Source organism: Mercenaria mercenaria, chromosome 4 (genome assembly GCF_021730395.1).
Source record: "Mercenaria mercenaria strain notata chromosome 4, MADL_Memer_1, whole genome shotgun sequence".
Taxonomy (NCBI): domain Eukaryota; kingdom Metazoa; phylum Mollusca; class Bivalvia; order Venerida; family Veneridae; genus Mercenaria; species Mercenaria mercenaria.
In genome coordinates, this window is record NC_069364.1 from 19,996,532 (window position 1) to 20,013,145 (window position 16,614).

Sequence of the window (16,614 nt, forward strand, 5' to 3'; positions counted from 1 at the left end):
TATTCCTTATATACATTTGAAGTAATACACCAGAAAAGTTTTCCTACATAAGGGGGCAATAATTCAAAAACAAGGTAAGCTAGAGTTATTGTTCTTTGGCACTGCACTCCGTCTCACTGATTTATATCAGTATGTAAAGTATTATGTTAATCTCTGAAATGCTTTCACATAAGGGGAGATAACTAAAAAATATGCGATCAGTTTCAGTTCTGATTCTTTCACAGTATACATCATAGTCCTCAGGAGGTATCATAAAATAGTGGCTAAATATGCTTTGATGACGCCAAGATGATTTGATACTGACCGAGGTGTTCGGCAAGGTCCATGCTAGGGCCAAAATGTTCAGTGCATATATATAATGGCCTCTGTTTCAAAAATATCTTTATGGAAGATGATACTACAATAAACATGCTACATATATTACACAATAACAACACTTCAAAATTACCTGAATTACTTAAAACATACCAATGCAGAATGTGCACATGCACATACAATTCAATCCCTTCAAATGTTAAGTTGTTCGCGTCGAATAAAAATACCCTGGCACTATCGGCTACATTTATATTTATACTAACATGTCAACGACTCAAAAAAGGGTTGAGCAGTAGGACAGGACTGGTATATTCATATATATACATAAGCCTCAAGGCTTGTATGTCGTCCACGTTTTATATTAATGCAACGAAAAAGTAGAAGATGTAAGATTTTAAAAACATTATTAAGTATTTGCCAAGATATGCAGTTACGTGCTTTCCACATCTTCTGCCCGTTTACAGTAGTTCATAAAATTTGACTATTGCCGTAAGAAGTGATGATCTGATTTAATATAGTCGTAAGCGTATTAATTTTGGTACCCGGTTTATGACATGTGCAAGTACAAAACGAAGGTCCAGCGCAAGCAAGTGTTCCTATTTCCGTGCGTTGTTTCAAATCTTGTGATATTGGGAGCACTGATGATACAATCTGACTAAAGTACTTGATCTTCTAAACGAAGATCTGAGAATGACCCATTCACATTCGTCTTCTGTATATTTTGGATTTCCAATATTGCTTATTTTTATTTTCGCAAACTATTTTTATTTGACTCAATCAGTCGACTTGTTCGAATGTCAAAGAGTTAGAAACATTTGCAGTCAGTCCAGGGCTCAAACCCAGAACCCCTTGCGAAGCAAGTGTCCTACCGATGAGCTAACCGGTCATCTGACATAAGAATTGTAGATATCAAAAACCAAGGTTTTTCTAAGCTTGCAGAATGTTGTAAGTTAGATTTTGATTGGCTAGCGGAAGGGTCGTCAGAACGAGGCTATCAATAGCTCGTGTTCAGATCCTAAGCGTAGCGTTATAGGAGATGTACTTTAGTCAGATTGACTGTTGGTAAAAATTACTTATTTTAAAACCCGCTTAAATGATACAAAATGCGTTTTATAATCGTCACCTATGCTCAATACGTAACATAGTAAAATGCTAAAAGATATTGGCTATACTTAACCAGGGGCGGAGGAGAATGGGATGGGTGTGGGTCCTGATCCCAAGTGTCTGTGGTTTAAACCCGTTCGGGGTGTACAATGTTTTCAAGAGAAGAAGCTATTCAGATATCCTGAAGTGTTCCGATGAGTCACATAAATATTCTTACCTGGATTTTTCCGCTTACCTAGTAGGTCTTTGTCATCGAGAAGTTCATAGTCAAACGTTACACTGAAGTTGCTATCATGACCATTGGGAGTTGTGCAAAGATTGAATACCTCTCTAGCAACATCTTGTAAACAATCGAAACAAACTGTTATTTTGAAAATTGTCGATTGACATTTAAATAAAACAGTGCAGGTGAAATGTTGACAATATACTGCAATATGATCTTTGATAGTTTTGAATGCCGGTAAATATATTTGTGTTACTGCGTAATAATGCATTTTACCGGAGTAGTTTTAGTCCATGCATAATTTATAATTGTTTCGTCAGCTTTTAGAATATTGATCAGAAGTAATAAATGCTTCATTTAGTAGTTCAGAATAAGAATAAAAGCAAGCTATATCACGGTATCAGCGTTATAGTGCAGGGAAAAGAAGGAACTGGCGGATATTTTACTGAAAAAAAAATCAGAACAAAGAACATGCAATGGATATTTGAGTGAATATAATTCTTTATTTATATTCATTTAACCTGATAAATCTACATGTCAACATCTGCTTGGACGAATGTTTCATGCCTAAACTGCCTGAAAAGTTTGAAGTAGTACAATTACTTCTGAATTCATATTAACAATACAAGATGTATAAATACACGATTTAACGACACTGTCTGTTACATGTATTCTCTATTTTGTTCAATGCGCTTTGTGGTCTCCCGATCTAATAACTTGCAGCCATTTTAAATGGGAACCATTATAGGTCAGATAAGCCCAGCGGAGACGAAGACCGGTGTAATTGACACGCCAACATTATTGCAGACTATAGATATTTACAAGTATATCAACACAAAGTGCCACCCAACCGCAGTTACACCCGGTAAGTAACCTAACAATCACTGAATGTCACTTAAATGGTGTCAGAAGGTAATACGAAATGACATTTTGTCTGTTTACTTCCGATAACTGAGGCAAAAGTCGAGAACTCCTGTTCCATAACAGTAACTGACATAACATGAGCAAATCTACTGTGCATTTTGAATAGCTACTGGCCTCGATTTAAAAAGATATCAGTGACGGGTACAATGTGCCCGTTACCGGTAGAATTTGTAAATTTTTAATTTGATAAATGGAAGAATGTTTGTACACTCTTTATCTACGTGCTTTACTTATTTCATGAGTATGCTACGTTTCAAAGTTTCTGTTAGATGAATTTTCATGATATAAATCTATTTCAGAGCTCCTAGTGGGAGATGGTACACATTAACTTTGCATCTGCCGATGACCTGGTGCAGATCCATGGGATTAAAACTAGGCTTGCCCAGTTGATGGTGCAGATGCAATATCACACCTGTGGTCCAGTTATAGTAAGTATTTCTACGGTTATGGTAGACGGTAGTACTTTAGACATTTGACTTCAAGAGTGATGGACTTAAAAAAGATTTTGAAGATGATGTAAATCTATACACTGGTGGTGAATTTGAAATTCGTCTTGAGGTGACATAATCGTCATCATTTATAAGTAGGGACAGCGACGGGTAGCTTTTTGGTGTTCGAATATCAGGACAACATCCTTAACGAATTGTCGAATATCCGGTCATTAACTTATCAACAACATAACTCAAAATAGTATGTGTTTATCATACTTTAATCAGCGACTCGTATAGTGCAATATAAGGACAGTAAATAACAATCGTTTTAGTCAGGCTTCATTTAGATTTAATTGAAAGGTTTTATAACTTACAAAGATGTACCTCCTACGTAAGCTGGGTTTACACCACACAAACTTCACGCAGTCTAAAACTTAATTCTTATTGCCGGATGATCACATGAAAAAGCTCTAACGACATAATGCAAAGGTAGCGTTTTGGAGGTAGATAGACGTAATGGCATGTAATATCAAATGAGGCATTTTGGAGCCTGTGGTTGAGCTAAATGAGCGAAATATAAAACTATTCGCCGTAAAATATACTACTAACCATACGAAATGCATTTTTTGTTACATTTCGCAAAATTATTTTAACAGTCGTTTCGGCTGGGTCAAAAAATGAAATGTATTACACTTGGTTTGTTTCCTACACTTTCCAGCATTCTTCTTTACTCAAATCCATCTTTGATCGTCCGTGATTGATATCCGAGTCATTTGACCAATTGTTGTTCGATGTTATTTTAATCATCAGTGGTTCGCACCTATACTGAACAGGTCGATATGTAACAGATCTGTATCAATTTGTGACAATTTAAGTATTCTAATGGCAAACAATTAGCTGTGTTAACACAGGGTGTAAAATCATCAAGTCGGCGACACGCCAGTAGTTGTACACGACATGACAGATTTAACAACGTCGGAAGCATTTTCGCGCATACAGTTTTTATGATAAAAACGGGTCTGGTAAAATGCATAAACGAACATTTTGGTTCTTTCGTTTGGCTTTCATTTATTTGCTATAACTAAACAGTTTTACAAATATTCCAATATTGAAAGTGTTCGAATAATCATGTAATGAACGAACAATTGAATATTTGTTGCCATCTCTATTTAAAGTGATCCATCTTCTAGCAAACGGAAGCCTTTAAGCACAATGGGGGAACAACGTACTGGTTAAGATGCTTCATCGTCAGCCCAGCCAAAGGCTTTCCTGACATTTACCGCTTTGCCTGATTCCAAAATAAATGTCAGCTACTTTTCCATCCCAACTAATCTAATAAGTGCTGGGTAATTCGCCCATACTCATTGCGGGGCGACATATTTGGTTCTCTAGCAACTCATATTTACAGCACAGCCACCAAGAGCAATCCTTCTACTGTGGTACCCGGTGCATACCCATATTCGAGACATCTTACAGAAGAAGCTGATGTTTAAGCAGAAATATGTTTGTTACGCCAAAGTTTACGAATGGACAAAATAGGTTCACTTATATTGTCTGAGTTGGAGTTTCAATGGCACGACTTCTACCGGTTTAAGTTCCCCAGTGGTGTTTTTGCCACTGATCGTTCCAAGGCGGTGCCCCACTGTGTTCCTTTGTTTGTTCGTTTTGTCCTCTTGTGTAGGCTTTGTGTGTGTGCGCGTGTATGTGTGTGTGTTCCTTTGTTTGTTCGTTTTGTCCTCGTGTGTTGGCTTTGTGTGTGTGCACGTGCATGTGTGTGTGTTTGTGGTGTGCACTGCTGCGTGCTGTAGGTTTCGTTTTGGGGAGGCTGCGATTTTGGTACGTGGCATTCCATGTTTGATATTTGTCTTCGTTTTTTTCTGATTACTAGGCAGCACTGTCGGAATAAAGAGAGCATATGTGTAACCGGAAGCTAACGAGAAATGTGGAAATTAGGTTTGGTGCGACAGAGCTTGATACTTCAAGACCGGTAAAGTTTCAGCAAGCAACAAGGTCTCGTGATGGTCCTTGTCCGTATCCAAACATAAGCGGCTGAAGTATTCCGAGGTCAATCAAGAAGCATCCTCAGATATCAACACAAGCGCCAAGCTACATTTGACGATGCCAAACGTGACAATCATACGGTGTATGTGGTTCAAGGTTTGTTTACTAACGATAGAAGGGAACTTATATCTCAGTCATCACTGTTCTTTTTTTTATTGAAAGCATAATAAGGAATTAGAGAGGGAGTTGTAAGAACGTTTCTTTTGAAATGAAGCATCAGTGCAGTTTCAGTCGAAAGTCACCTGTTCGCCGTCGCCCGGTGTCTGAAGGTGCAGACAAGAGTGCGGTTAACCAGTCATTAAACAGGAAGTGGTCCAGTTCAAAAGCTAGCATAAGTCAAAGGCACAGAAAGGACAAGTTGGAAAGAGACAGTTGCATCGGATCAGGGTGCAGAGGTGACACATTGAAATAAGTTGCATCCATCCTACCCGGATTTATCAGTGGCAGAGTACACAACGGCAAACAGTTAATCCGATGTTGAACAACAAGTGTGTGAACCTATTCTGCTGGACAATATTTTTCATGACTTGTCAGAGCGTGAAATTCTACCAAGAAACGTTCCCACTACATTTGGTTCTATTTAATATATGTAAAAAGAAACTAGGCCACAGTGTTAAGGTAGTTCTGTACGTTTGGATCAATTTTTTTCAACAATGAAGAATTTAATTAAACTCTGATTTTCAAAACTTCAGAAGATACCTAGAAAGTCCAGCAAATTAAAAGACTGATTTGAAAAATTTAGAACTCAAGCAATATTTCATAATGGGAGCCAATGGAAAAATCATTACTTTCATAACATTCAAAAAAATATCCTGATCACATTTCATGAAGATCTGGTGTAAAATGCAGTCCCAATTGCAACCACAAAATTTTCATTTGATATGAATTATTCTGATCAAATTTTATGAAGATCAATTGAAAAATACAGCCTCTATCGCATACATAAGTTTTTCCTTTGATCTTACCTTGTGACCTAGTTATTGACTCCAGATTACCTATTTTCAACATATCAAGGCAATGATTCTGACCAAATTTCATGGAGATCTATTGAAAAAATACAGCATCTATCGCCTACACGAGCTAAATGTTGACAGACGACAGACAGACGACGGACAGTCGATTGACGCCGGACATCGAGCGGTCACAATATATGTACCTCAGGTGAGCTACAAGCTCTAAATGTTTACCTTGTTGTAAGAATAAGATCTAATAGTGAGAACAAACCAAGACATATGAGTAATATATAACCTGGATGGATATAAAGTTCAAAAATACACAGTAGAATTTTAAAACATTTAAAAGCATGACCATATACCATTTTTTAATATTTAACATGTACAGACACTGGCCATATTAGCATTTAATTTTGTGATTCTAAGCATATCCTTATTCAAACTTTTCAAGATTTATTTTAAACTTATTTCCAATTATTCGTTATTTAAAATACTTGATATGACAAAGTGCTATCTCTGCGTTAAAATTATCAATCTGTAAATATGTGAAATATCATAGGAAATCCTGTTTTAATACTATATTGTTTGTAGTAACGAATTCTGGTATGAGATAAAGAAGATCACATCATCCTAGTCTATGCTTTTATTGTACGCGTTTCCAAATAGAAGTGTAGGGGAAAGGTAGCCATTGGAAAGTTTAAACATATGCTTTTAGTATCTGGGTAATATTTTCCGTGTGGAATTTAAGAATAAACGGTTATACCTATTATACAGAACGTATGATTGTTAAATACACTTCTTTTTTTGTTTTCACTTCTTAAGTATTATGTTATAAAAACAATTAAAAGATTTCGTATTATACCACTGGCGTAATACTTAAGTCTTTAATATAACTCATATAGTCACAGTAAAATACGACCTTTTTACGTTTGGGAATAACTTTATGATATTTAAAGTAAGCATACCTGGCATATCTGATATAAGCTTTCTCATCGGTGTTTGATATTTACCAGTTGTATTTTGTAGAAACTTCTTCCAGTTTTTGTTTTTTATCATTACCCGAACTGTTTCCCTGAAAGAACCAACAAAACATGATGAATTGCCAAACGCCAAAACTATCTTGACATTATTTTTACTCATGTAGAATTTATTCTTAGGTTAAGGATGTCTTCCTCTATTTTCTGCATGCTACGTATTGGAAGTGAGAAGATAGCAATTGCAGCAGTAACAGCAGATGTCTGCTACAACACTGGCAGTTACAGCATTTAGCTGATACAACTGCCAGTAGTTACAGCAATTAATTGCTTCAAATGCCAACACCTACAGCAGTTTACTGATACAGCTGCCAGTAACTACAGTCGTTAATATAAAATACAATGATCAATGAAGATAAAATAATTCAATAGTCCAAATGATAATATTGGTCATTCAATTCCGACTTAGGCTTTAAATTTTCAACAAGGAATGTCAATCAGGTAGAATTTCCCGCTCATGTATTATCCTATCTTGAAATCATATCACTAAAATGAAACTACCGAATACGTATGTTTGTAACACAATCAACATTTTTTGTATTTTTTATTTTTATTTAAAGACTGATATTCACTTCAAATTTTTGTGAAAAACTATATTTCTGAAGTCTAGTTCTTTTTACTTGATTTTGCTTTGAATAAGTATTTTTGAAATGTTTTGAGTATCAATAAATGTTCTTAAAATGATATTTATTTGTTTTGAGTATGCATACATAGATCTGTTGGCGTATACATACATTATACAGAAATCTTATGATGTATTTTAGTAAAAACACCTGGGCTTTTAAAACTGTGTGCGATACTAGTGTGCAACGGAATTTAGAGCACGACGGCTAACCCTGGCCATATCAGAATTTAGTAAACACAAAACTTTAAAGGAAAATGCCGCGGTCATGCCATAACAGTTTTTAAAGAAGAGAATAGTTTTGTATTTTTGTTTTATTTTGTTTTGGGTTTAACGCCGTTTTTCAACAGTATTTCAGTAATGTAACGGCGGGCAGTTAACCTAACCAGCGTTCCTGGATCTTGTACCAGTACACACCTGTTCTCCGAAAGTAACTGCCAACTTACCTACATGAATCAGAGGTGGAGGACGAATGATTTCAGACACAATATCTTTTATCAAATTATCAAGGAGAACATACGCTTCGCACAGGGCTCGAACTCACGAATCCAAGATCCATAAATCTGCGCTCCCCCTATCGAGCTAAGCGGGCGGGCTAGAATAGTTTTGTATTGCGACTCGAGAACTATTTTTATGTACCATCATAGATAGGGTGTATATGCATTAATATTCAAGTACGAATTCTTCAGGATTCTTGAATAAAGGAGAACTGGAACTTATAAACAATTTACACCAAGAGACAATAAGCAAGGGTGTCCGTGTCAACAAGTTGCGTGCGTGAGCTTCAAAGTGAGCCTTTCTAGGCTATTTTTCTAGGCGATATCCTGTCCAATAACTATAGAAGTAACCGGATTCCCACCGTGTTCTCGTTGTACAGTGAGTAGACGCCCACCTCGCACAGGAAGTTGCGATCTCCGGAAAACATAGTTTTACTTTTTTTGTGTTCTAGTGACGGTCCTGAATGGATATTTATGATCTTTCTTGACAAGTAAAGTCCCGTAATTATAGAAACACCCTGGTCCAACCAGGTTGATGTTGTAGAGTGCGTGGACGCCCATTTTGCTCAGATGGTGACCATCACAGAATATTTCTTGTTTCCGAGCAAATAAGGGATTTTTTTTGGCCAGGAAGGCCAAAGTACGTCTTTTTGCTTCCAGCAGTAGAGTCCGTTGCCATAATCTGGGAAATTAAATTTTGACCCGAAAAGATCTTTAATTCTAGACTTAACGTGCAATGTCCATAGCTTGATATGTTGAAAAAGCCAGAATGTGTGACTTGTTTGCACGTGAGAGTTAAAACATGAATAAATTATTAGGACAACTGCTTGAAAACACTTCTTTTTTATTCAAAAATGAATTGTGTATTTTCAGCATAAAATTGATATGACTCATTCAAGCCGTTTGATGTGAGATTAATACATATAACAGTGTATCAAAGAGTAAAGCGAAACTACAACAGATATGTTTGAAATGAAATTGAAACTGTCCTGGGAAAATGTTTTCTTTGTAGAAGAGTACATGCATGGTTGATTAAATAGATTATCAAATTTGCACTATACTACATTATGTGGGGTCTCATTTAACGTCACATCGACACAGTTATATATCATATGGCGCCTTTCTAGCTTTCATGGTGGAAGAAGGCCCGAGGTGCCTCTCTCTGCATTATGTCATCAAGACGAGCACCGGGGTAGTACAAGCCAGATCGAATAAATTTCATGAAAATAAAATTTATTTTCAAACTAAATACTCGTATTTCATACGTCTTTTTTACTCAGTATGACTGGGTGATACGCTGCTTCTAATCATATACTCAAACATGTTTTCTAAAGAAGACTTATTGTACGTTAACGCCTTTATAAAAGTATTATTTTTGCCTTGAAAGAAGTAAGGGCTAGAATGACAGTATTGCAATCGATTACTAGTCAATTATATAATAATAAGAATTCGGTACACCTTTTATAGTTTGATTTTAATGTCGAAAACTCGTTGGATCGAGGCGTTGCAGCTGTGTTGAACCACATGGACATATGGTCGAGTAAATTTTATGCCGAAAGCAATCACCAAAATTATGTCTTTACACGTGCTTAGATGAAATCTCAGCGGACAGGGGCGAAGTGCAAGTAGTTTTGACCATACTCCCGATGGGATTGCGAGGGAAGGTGTTCGCCCCTAAAAATCATCTGGTTGGGTTTGCCTGGAAAATGCAAAATATATGTAAATACGATCATTTTGAGTTATATATGACCGTTTTTACTTGCAGTCATTCAACGTTTTTCATTTTTCATTTGTATACAATATTTGCTTGATTAATGAATTGAATCACGAGAAAAATTGAAAATGTGTCCTTGGTTATGGGGTGATTTATTACGCGCCACTTGTCCCTCGTTGCTCTGAATTTGAAACATCGCATATGACATAAAAATGAGAGCTTTCGGCTGACTTACAGAAGGTTTGTAGTTCTAGGCCTGCAAATAATGACAGCTAGCTGCAACGGCGCTATGTTTCCTTTATCGTGTCATTGTTACGATTTTAAATCCAACAAAACAAACAAACGTCCTAACGAACTTGGGTATTAACCAATCCTTCAGCAGACAACATAAAAAACATTCGTTATTCCTACACTATCATACTGCGTATGAACATTTATTTCTAGATTAAAAGATCCTTCAAATAAACTGTCTTACATGACTATTTAAAGTATTTTTGTTTTTAAAATGAACAATCCTGATATGTTTTTCATTTCTCGTTAAAGAGAAAACTTATCAAAAAGAAAATAAAAACAATTTTATTTTACGCGAATTATATGCATAATCTCACATTATCGAAATATTCAAAATGTTTATACATGTTTCTCATTATTAAGAAAGGCTAGACGGAATGTTTCTGTTTTATCCTATAGATGTAACAAATGGTAGGTCATATCAAAATTTTGAAATAAATGTTTAGAATTATTTCTCAAACAAAAAACCTTTTCTGCACAGAGGCTCAACTAGCCTGTTAAAAATATCATTGCAATTTCCAGCTTTACAAGTCATATGTTACGCCATGTATGGATCACTTCGAAAATAGCTCCCTGTTTATATAGGAGCTGTAAACGAAGGCGAGCATGTGTGAAAATTCAAATATGACTCCCTATACATTGATTAAAATGCTATAACAGCACAGAAACATGTCAACGTGCAATGCAAGTATTATTCCTTTGCATCTCTTGCGTTTGCTTTGTCTTAACTTCTGTTTCATTTTTCATTACTTCTCATGATCAGACTCAATCAATATCTCAACGTGGTTCAGTGCATCCTCAAGACCTCTTGAAAGTTTCTGAATTCTTTCAAATGATAAGGGTATCATCAAATAGATTAGGGACCGTGCGATTCAAAATTTGGATTCGTTATGATAATGCTAGGACATGACAAACTTTTTCAGACCTTTTGGGGATTTTTTTTAGATATCTTTTATATATATAACAGTTGTATATGCATAATGTAAAAACAAAACTATACTGGAAATTTTACGAATGGAAAGTAGGTAATGAATGATGTAAAAAGTAGTTAAACAGTGAAGGAACTGGACAGGATATTTGTCATTAGATAAAAGTTTGGGCGAATTGAAATACTATATTATAGATAACAAATCTTAACATGCAAGTTTTATTCTGAAAATAATAGAAAATTGTGTGATTTCCATGATTTAAAGTCACCGTGCCCATTACCCATTATATGACATAAAACAAAACCTTACTCGTGCTTTTCATCGATCGCAATATCCAAGCAATTCCTTCCATCTTTAGTTTTTTTCCAAGGACATTCTCCATTTAAAAGGGATTCAACAACTTCAAGGTGGCCGTTCTTAGCTGCATAATGAATTGGCCGCATCTATTTATGAATAAAATATTATTATTCTCATAATCATATCTGACATACAAATATAACAATAGATGTAAAAGCCAATAATGTGGATTTTTATCTGTGTATTATGTTCATAGTGCAAAAGTGTTGTTTAGCATTTGAATATTTTTTATCACTGGTTTTAATTAAGGGTGATTGGTATAGCTAGAAATTGCTTCCTCATTTATTACGGAAGTGTAATTGATATGTTATTTTTCCCATAGCACAAGAAGATATGACGACCTTGAACCGATTTAACGTTGAGTACTGCTCGTCGTCTCAGTATGACAAATATTTGTGCCAATTTATTTAAAACCCTAGAAAATGGTTGAAATAAACGAAGCGCACACGGCCTAGGACATCAACGTTCGACCTTGAACCAAAGAAGCACCGTTCTTTACATCGACTCATTAAGGGAAAACATTGGTGCCAAGTTACTGTAGGCTTACGTATTTTAGCGGTGTACTAATAACAGCGCTTTTAGCGCTATTGCACGTGCGCTTATTTATGTCCGCGCATTAATTTGTCCAAGCATTTTCATGTACATTTTCATTTGATGATGTTTTCTTCGAACTTTTGCAAATAAATACTATTGACAGTTTTCACTAGTTACACTGCTTGCTAATATTTTAAGGTTCGTATGATATTCCTGTTTATTGTTCGTATTATTATTTTAAATATATGATCATGAAAAATAAAATATTTAAGCTTGTAGTTATTTCTCATTTGATCAAGTTGTTATCGATTTCCGTATCAACTTCGGGCATGTCCGTTGTTGCAGTCGCTCGTTTACGGAAAGGTGTGAACGTTAGCATTAAGACAAAATGTATGTAAGACAAAGGGGATTCAATGATTAAAATGTGTGACAATCTCGTTTTATTTTAGCAATTATATCGAGTATACAAAATATAAAACACGCAGATTATTATAACTAGATACAAGAAGACAATACAGTTATGTAGGCAATATTATACTGGGAGTGCGACAAAATATCGACAGACAAAACATCGACACGACAAAACGCCGACACGACAAAACGCCGACGCGACAAAAGCTGGACAAAAATAAACATCGCCACATAATTTATTTACACCTTTTCTTCTTTTTCAGGGGTTAAATTACCTTGAAACTTTTACATATATCTGAAAGGTTCAGTTTAAATCTTCAGGCAGTCAAGATTGAGACTCGAACATTTACGGTTAATGTTCAGTTAATGGGTGGTGGTATTAAAATGTGCAGTTGTGAAAAATTGTTGTCAGGTACAGACCAAACTTACACAGCTGACACAAAATTTAATACCAGTTTGATTAAGTCACTGATATCTTTTATGTGACAACAACTCAATTTTGATGACAAAGAGCTTAGTTTGGACATACTAGGACATACTCGACAAGTTTCGTGTCAAATAATACCATGTCACAGATAGATAGATAGATAGATAGATAGATAGATTTATTTCGATAATTGAGCAAAAGATAACAGCTCATTTTTGCATTTCTGCATGTTCATATTCGTAAGATAATATCTGTAATTTAGTCAATAATGGAAAAAAAGTTAGCAATATGGTTTAAATTCATTCAAATTAATTGAAGTATGACAAAAATGATATACGTTCCCTTACTCTGCAAAATTAAAGACATTATTTCGGTAAGGTTTAAGATACTGGCAAAACAACAAAACGTCTATTTAGTGGATTATATAATATGATGTCAGTATCGACTCAAGTTATGCGATTTCCTTTTATCATAGCAAACTTTATTTCAATAGATTAGTTTTCATTGTACCGTTAAAACCGATGTATTTGTCATTCATAAGTTGTTGAACTGTATACATTTAGTAACTATGAACAAAAGCATAAAACAATAAAACAGAGATAATTTGACAACCCTGTATACAATACTATCGCTTTTAACAATTTGATTATTTAGAAGGAAACATTAGCCTAAGAGTTATTGTTATAAATCAACGCCATAACCTTTTTTTAAGAGTTGTCAAAAAATAACCATCGAATACTTACTATAGTTAAACTATAGAATTGTACTAACGCCGCGCCACATTGTCTCAAACGTCGTTAATTTTGATCATCATACAAATGTCGTTAATTTTGATCATCATATCATGATGGATCATGATGAATAGATAGCATTCAAGTAACTTACAAGACATTTGGACCTTGTCATGGCATAATAACACCTGTTTTTATCTCCTAGGAAGGTATTCATTTCATAATAATCGACGTAGTCTTTTTTCAAGTGCAGTTCTATATATATATATATATATTATATATATATATATCTTTTTAGTTTTGTTTTTTGCCTTCACTTATTGTTCTTTGATAGCTTGTTTAGCAAAGTTTGCAATGTTTTTATTTCAGTCCACGAACACGAATTTCAGCAGATGTAATTCAGTTAGTAGACTTACAAAGTCTGTTGAGATCAAATAATCTGTAATAATATTAGTTTCTTCATACTGACACTGATATTTTCTCAGAAAAACATTTTCTCTCTAGGCTCATCTCAACAGACTTATAAAATGCGATTCTGAGGTTATATAACATCATGAAGAGCCATTAGTAGCACCTGTCAATAGCCACCACAAACTGACCGGCAACAAGATTAATTGAATGAACTATTTCAAATGAACTATACCAGATGTTTGATTTTTCCCTAGAATTCAAAGTGCCTTTTTCCAGCAGAAGTAATTGATTAGGCATTTATAGTTGATGAATAGCTGCAGCTGAACTTTATTTTAACATTCACATATTTTGAAATGTATTTTTTTAAAAATTATTTACATTATTGTAGAAAATATGACAGGAGCTTAGGATTTCAATATAATATCATTAAAATTGCTTTAGAAATCGCTAGTTAGTTTGACTTTATGTTTGTTTGTTTGTTTGTTTTGGGTTTAACGCCGTTTTTCAACAGTATTTCAGTCATGTAACGGCGGGCAGTTAACCTAATCAGTGTTCCTGGATTCTGTACCAGTACAAACCTGTTCTCCGCAAGTAACTGCCAACTTCCCCACATGAATTATCAGAGGTGGAGGACTAATGATTTCAGACATAATGTCGTTTATCAAATAGTCACGGAGAACATACGCCTCGCCCGAGGATCGAACTCGCGACCCCGCGATCCGTAGACCAACGCTCTTACCTACTGAGCTAAGCGGGCGGCTTAAGAAATGATTACAAATGAAAATTACTTTTTCACAAAAAGGAAATTGATGCATCATTACAATCAAGGCTGTCGTTAACAAATTCTACCTATAACAGTTAATAAAAAATAATTAAATACTCATAATAAGTCATTATGGAACTTTAAAACTACTTATAGTTTTAACTGCGCATTACACGTACGATTTACTCATTCAATTTACAAAAGAACAATTTTATTTTTATACTATCAATTTCTTTTTCTAATTAGTAACAGTGGTAAATCTATGTAGCCAGACGTTCTGTGTAATTTAAAAACTCAAATCAAATATTACGGCATAACCATTACTGTGGTCATTTAAAACATGGACATGTTTTTTGATACCCTGAGATGTAGTTGATGGAAATACAAGTACCGGTAGTATGAAATTTTACCCGAAACGGTGGTGTATGTCATAATATTTTGGTGGCATTTAATGCAGAGGAAGATCCTGTGTTATTACATATTTTCATGAAATTTCCTTAAAACCATGTGTATTTACAATATAAATATTTCTTGCATGAGTTTTTTTGACCGCTTAATTTTCATTTATTTCTGTCAATAGTTGAACTTAATTTCATAAAAATACCACTAATCAAATACTGCAGACGTGATTATTTTTGCACAGAAACATTTTACCAAATCGCGAATCCAGTTAACCCTTATCATGCTGGGCACAATTGATTCTTTCTTTGCGACCAGTGTAGATCATGATCAGCCTGCACATCCGTGCAGTCTGATCATGATCTGCACTGTTTGCCATTCAGTCAGTATCTTTTTTGGTAAGCACCCTTTCTAACAGTAAATGGTTCCATCTAAATTGAATGATGGACATGTTCATTATAAAAATTTTGCAGGGAAAGGTGTACGCGTAACACATCTCGGTTTATATTGGGAAAAGTAGTCTGATTAACATGAATCTGCATGGGGACTGTAGATAGGAAAATAATTTTGTGATTTATTGCAGAGATTAATCTACCCTCTGACATGGTTAAAAAACTTTGGAGATATATTGAATAAAATGTATTTAATTCATTCACAAAAATGATTTGAAGGTATCTCGAAAAAAAAAAGTGTTTTTTTTTTCAGTCTCTCCCCCCTTAGAATTAAATCGACAGAATTTTGATACATTCATTTTCAAATTCAAATTGTAATTTATTTATACTTACTGGGATGTTTTACAATTAGTGGAAATTGATTTCTCCCTCTGTCTTACTCACCAAGTCATAAAAGCAAAGCACTGCTTATTGAACTCTTGGGGCAGTCGGCCAAAGGTTACATTACATCATGAACAGGTTTGCAATGATCGTATTGAGATGGTGATTACTAGCGGGTATGAAATCTGTCCGGTTCAAAATCGCATTTGTCCAGTTGTTAGAGACAGAGGCAAGAGATATTGTAAATTTTTTTCAAAAAGTGGTATCAGAGAGGATTTATTTTATGGCCAGTGCTTTACATTTTATGACTCTAACGACTGATGCCAGTCTATTCAGTTAGTATACTTATTAAAATATTATGTATTCAGAAAAGATCACAGTTGAAAGAATCATTGAAAAATACAAGTATCATCACGGCACACTATCTTAAAGTCATACTTGGTACATGTTCAGGTTGTATAGGGTCGACAGTCAGATTCGTATTACAATAATTATAGCAGAAACACATTTCATAAAATTTGCCGACGGTTAAATTTATTTCCGAAAATCTTCGTGCATCTCCGTAAATCTCCGAGAGCCTCATCTCGGACAGCGCTAAAATTAGAAATTAGGGGTCTCGCGAGAGCGCTAATTCACGTCCACGCATTAATAAGATATTTCACCAAAAATTGCGTTTGGGCTAAATTTTTGCCACGCTAATGAATGTACGC

At 34.9% G+C, this 16,614-nt stretch overlaps 1 protein-coding gene across 1 annotated transcript in view; it reads right to left on the reverse strand.

Annotated features, from left to right (window-relative positions):
* The window catches only part of LOC123552735 (transient receptor potential cation channel subfamily A member 1 homolog), a 61,860-nt gene continuing 45,246 nt past the window's right edge, over positions 1-16,614 (reverse strand). The window contains exons 3-5 of the mRNA XM_053540655.1: positions 11,408-11,541; positions 6,977-7,083; positions 1-1,759 (exon numbers count right to left, since the gene is read on the reverse strand). Coding sequence (XP_053396630.1) covers positions 1,575-1,759; positions 6,977-7,083; positions 11,408-11,541 — 426 coding nt within the window. The 3' untranslated portion in view covers positions 1-1,574. The remainder of the gene's footprint in view (positions 1,760-6,976; positions 7,084-11,407; positions 11,542-16,614) is intronic.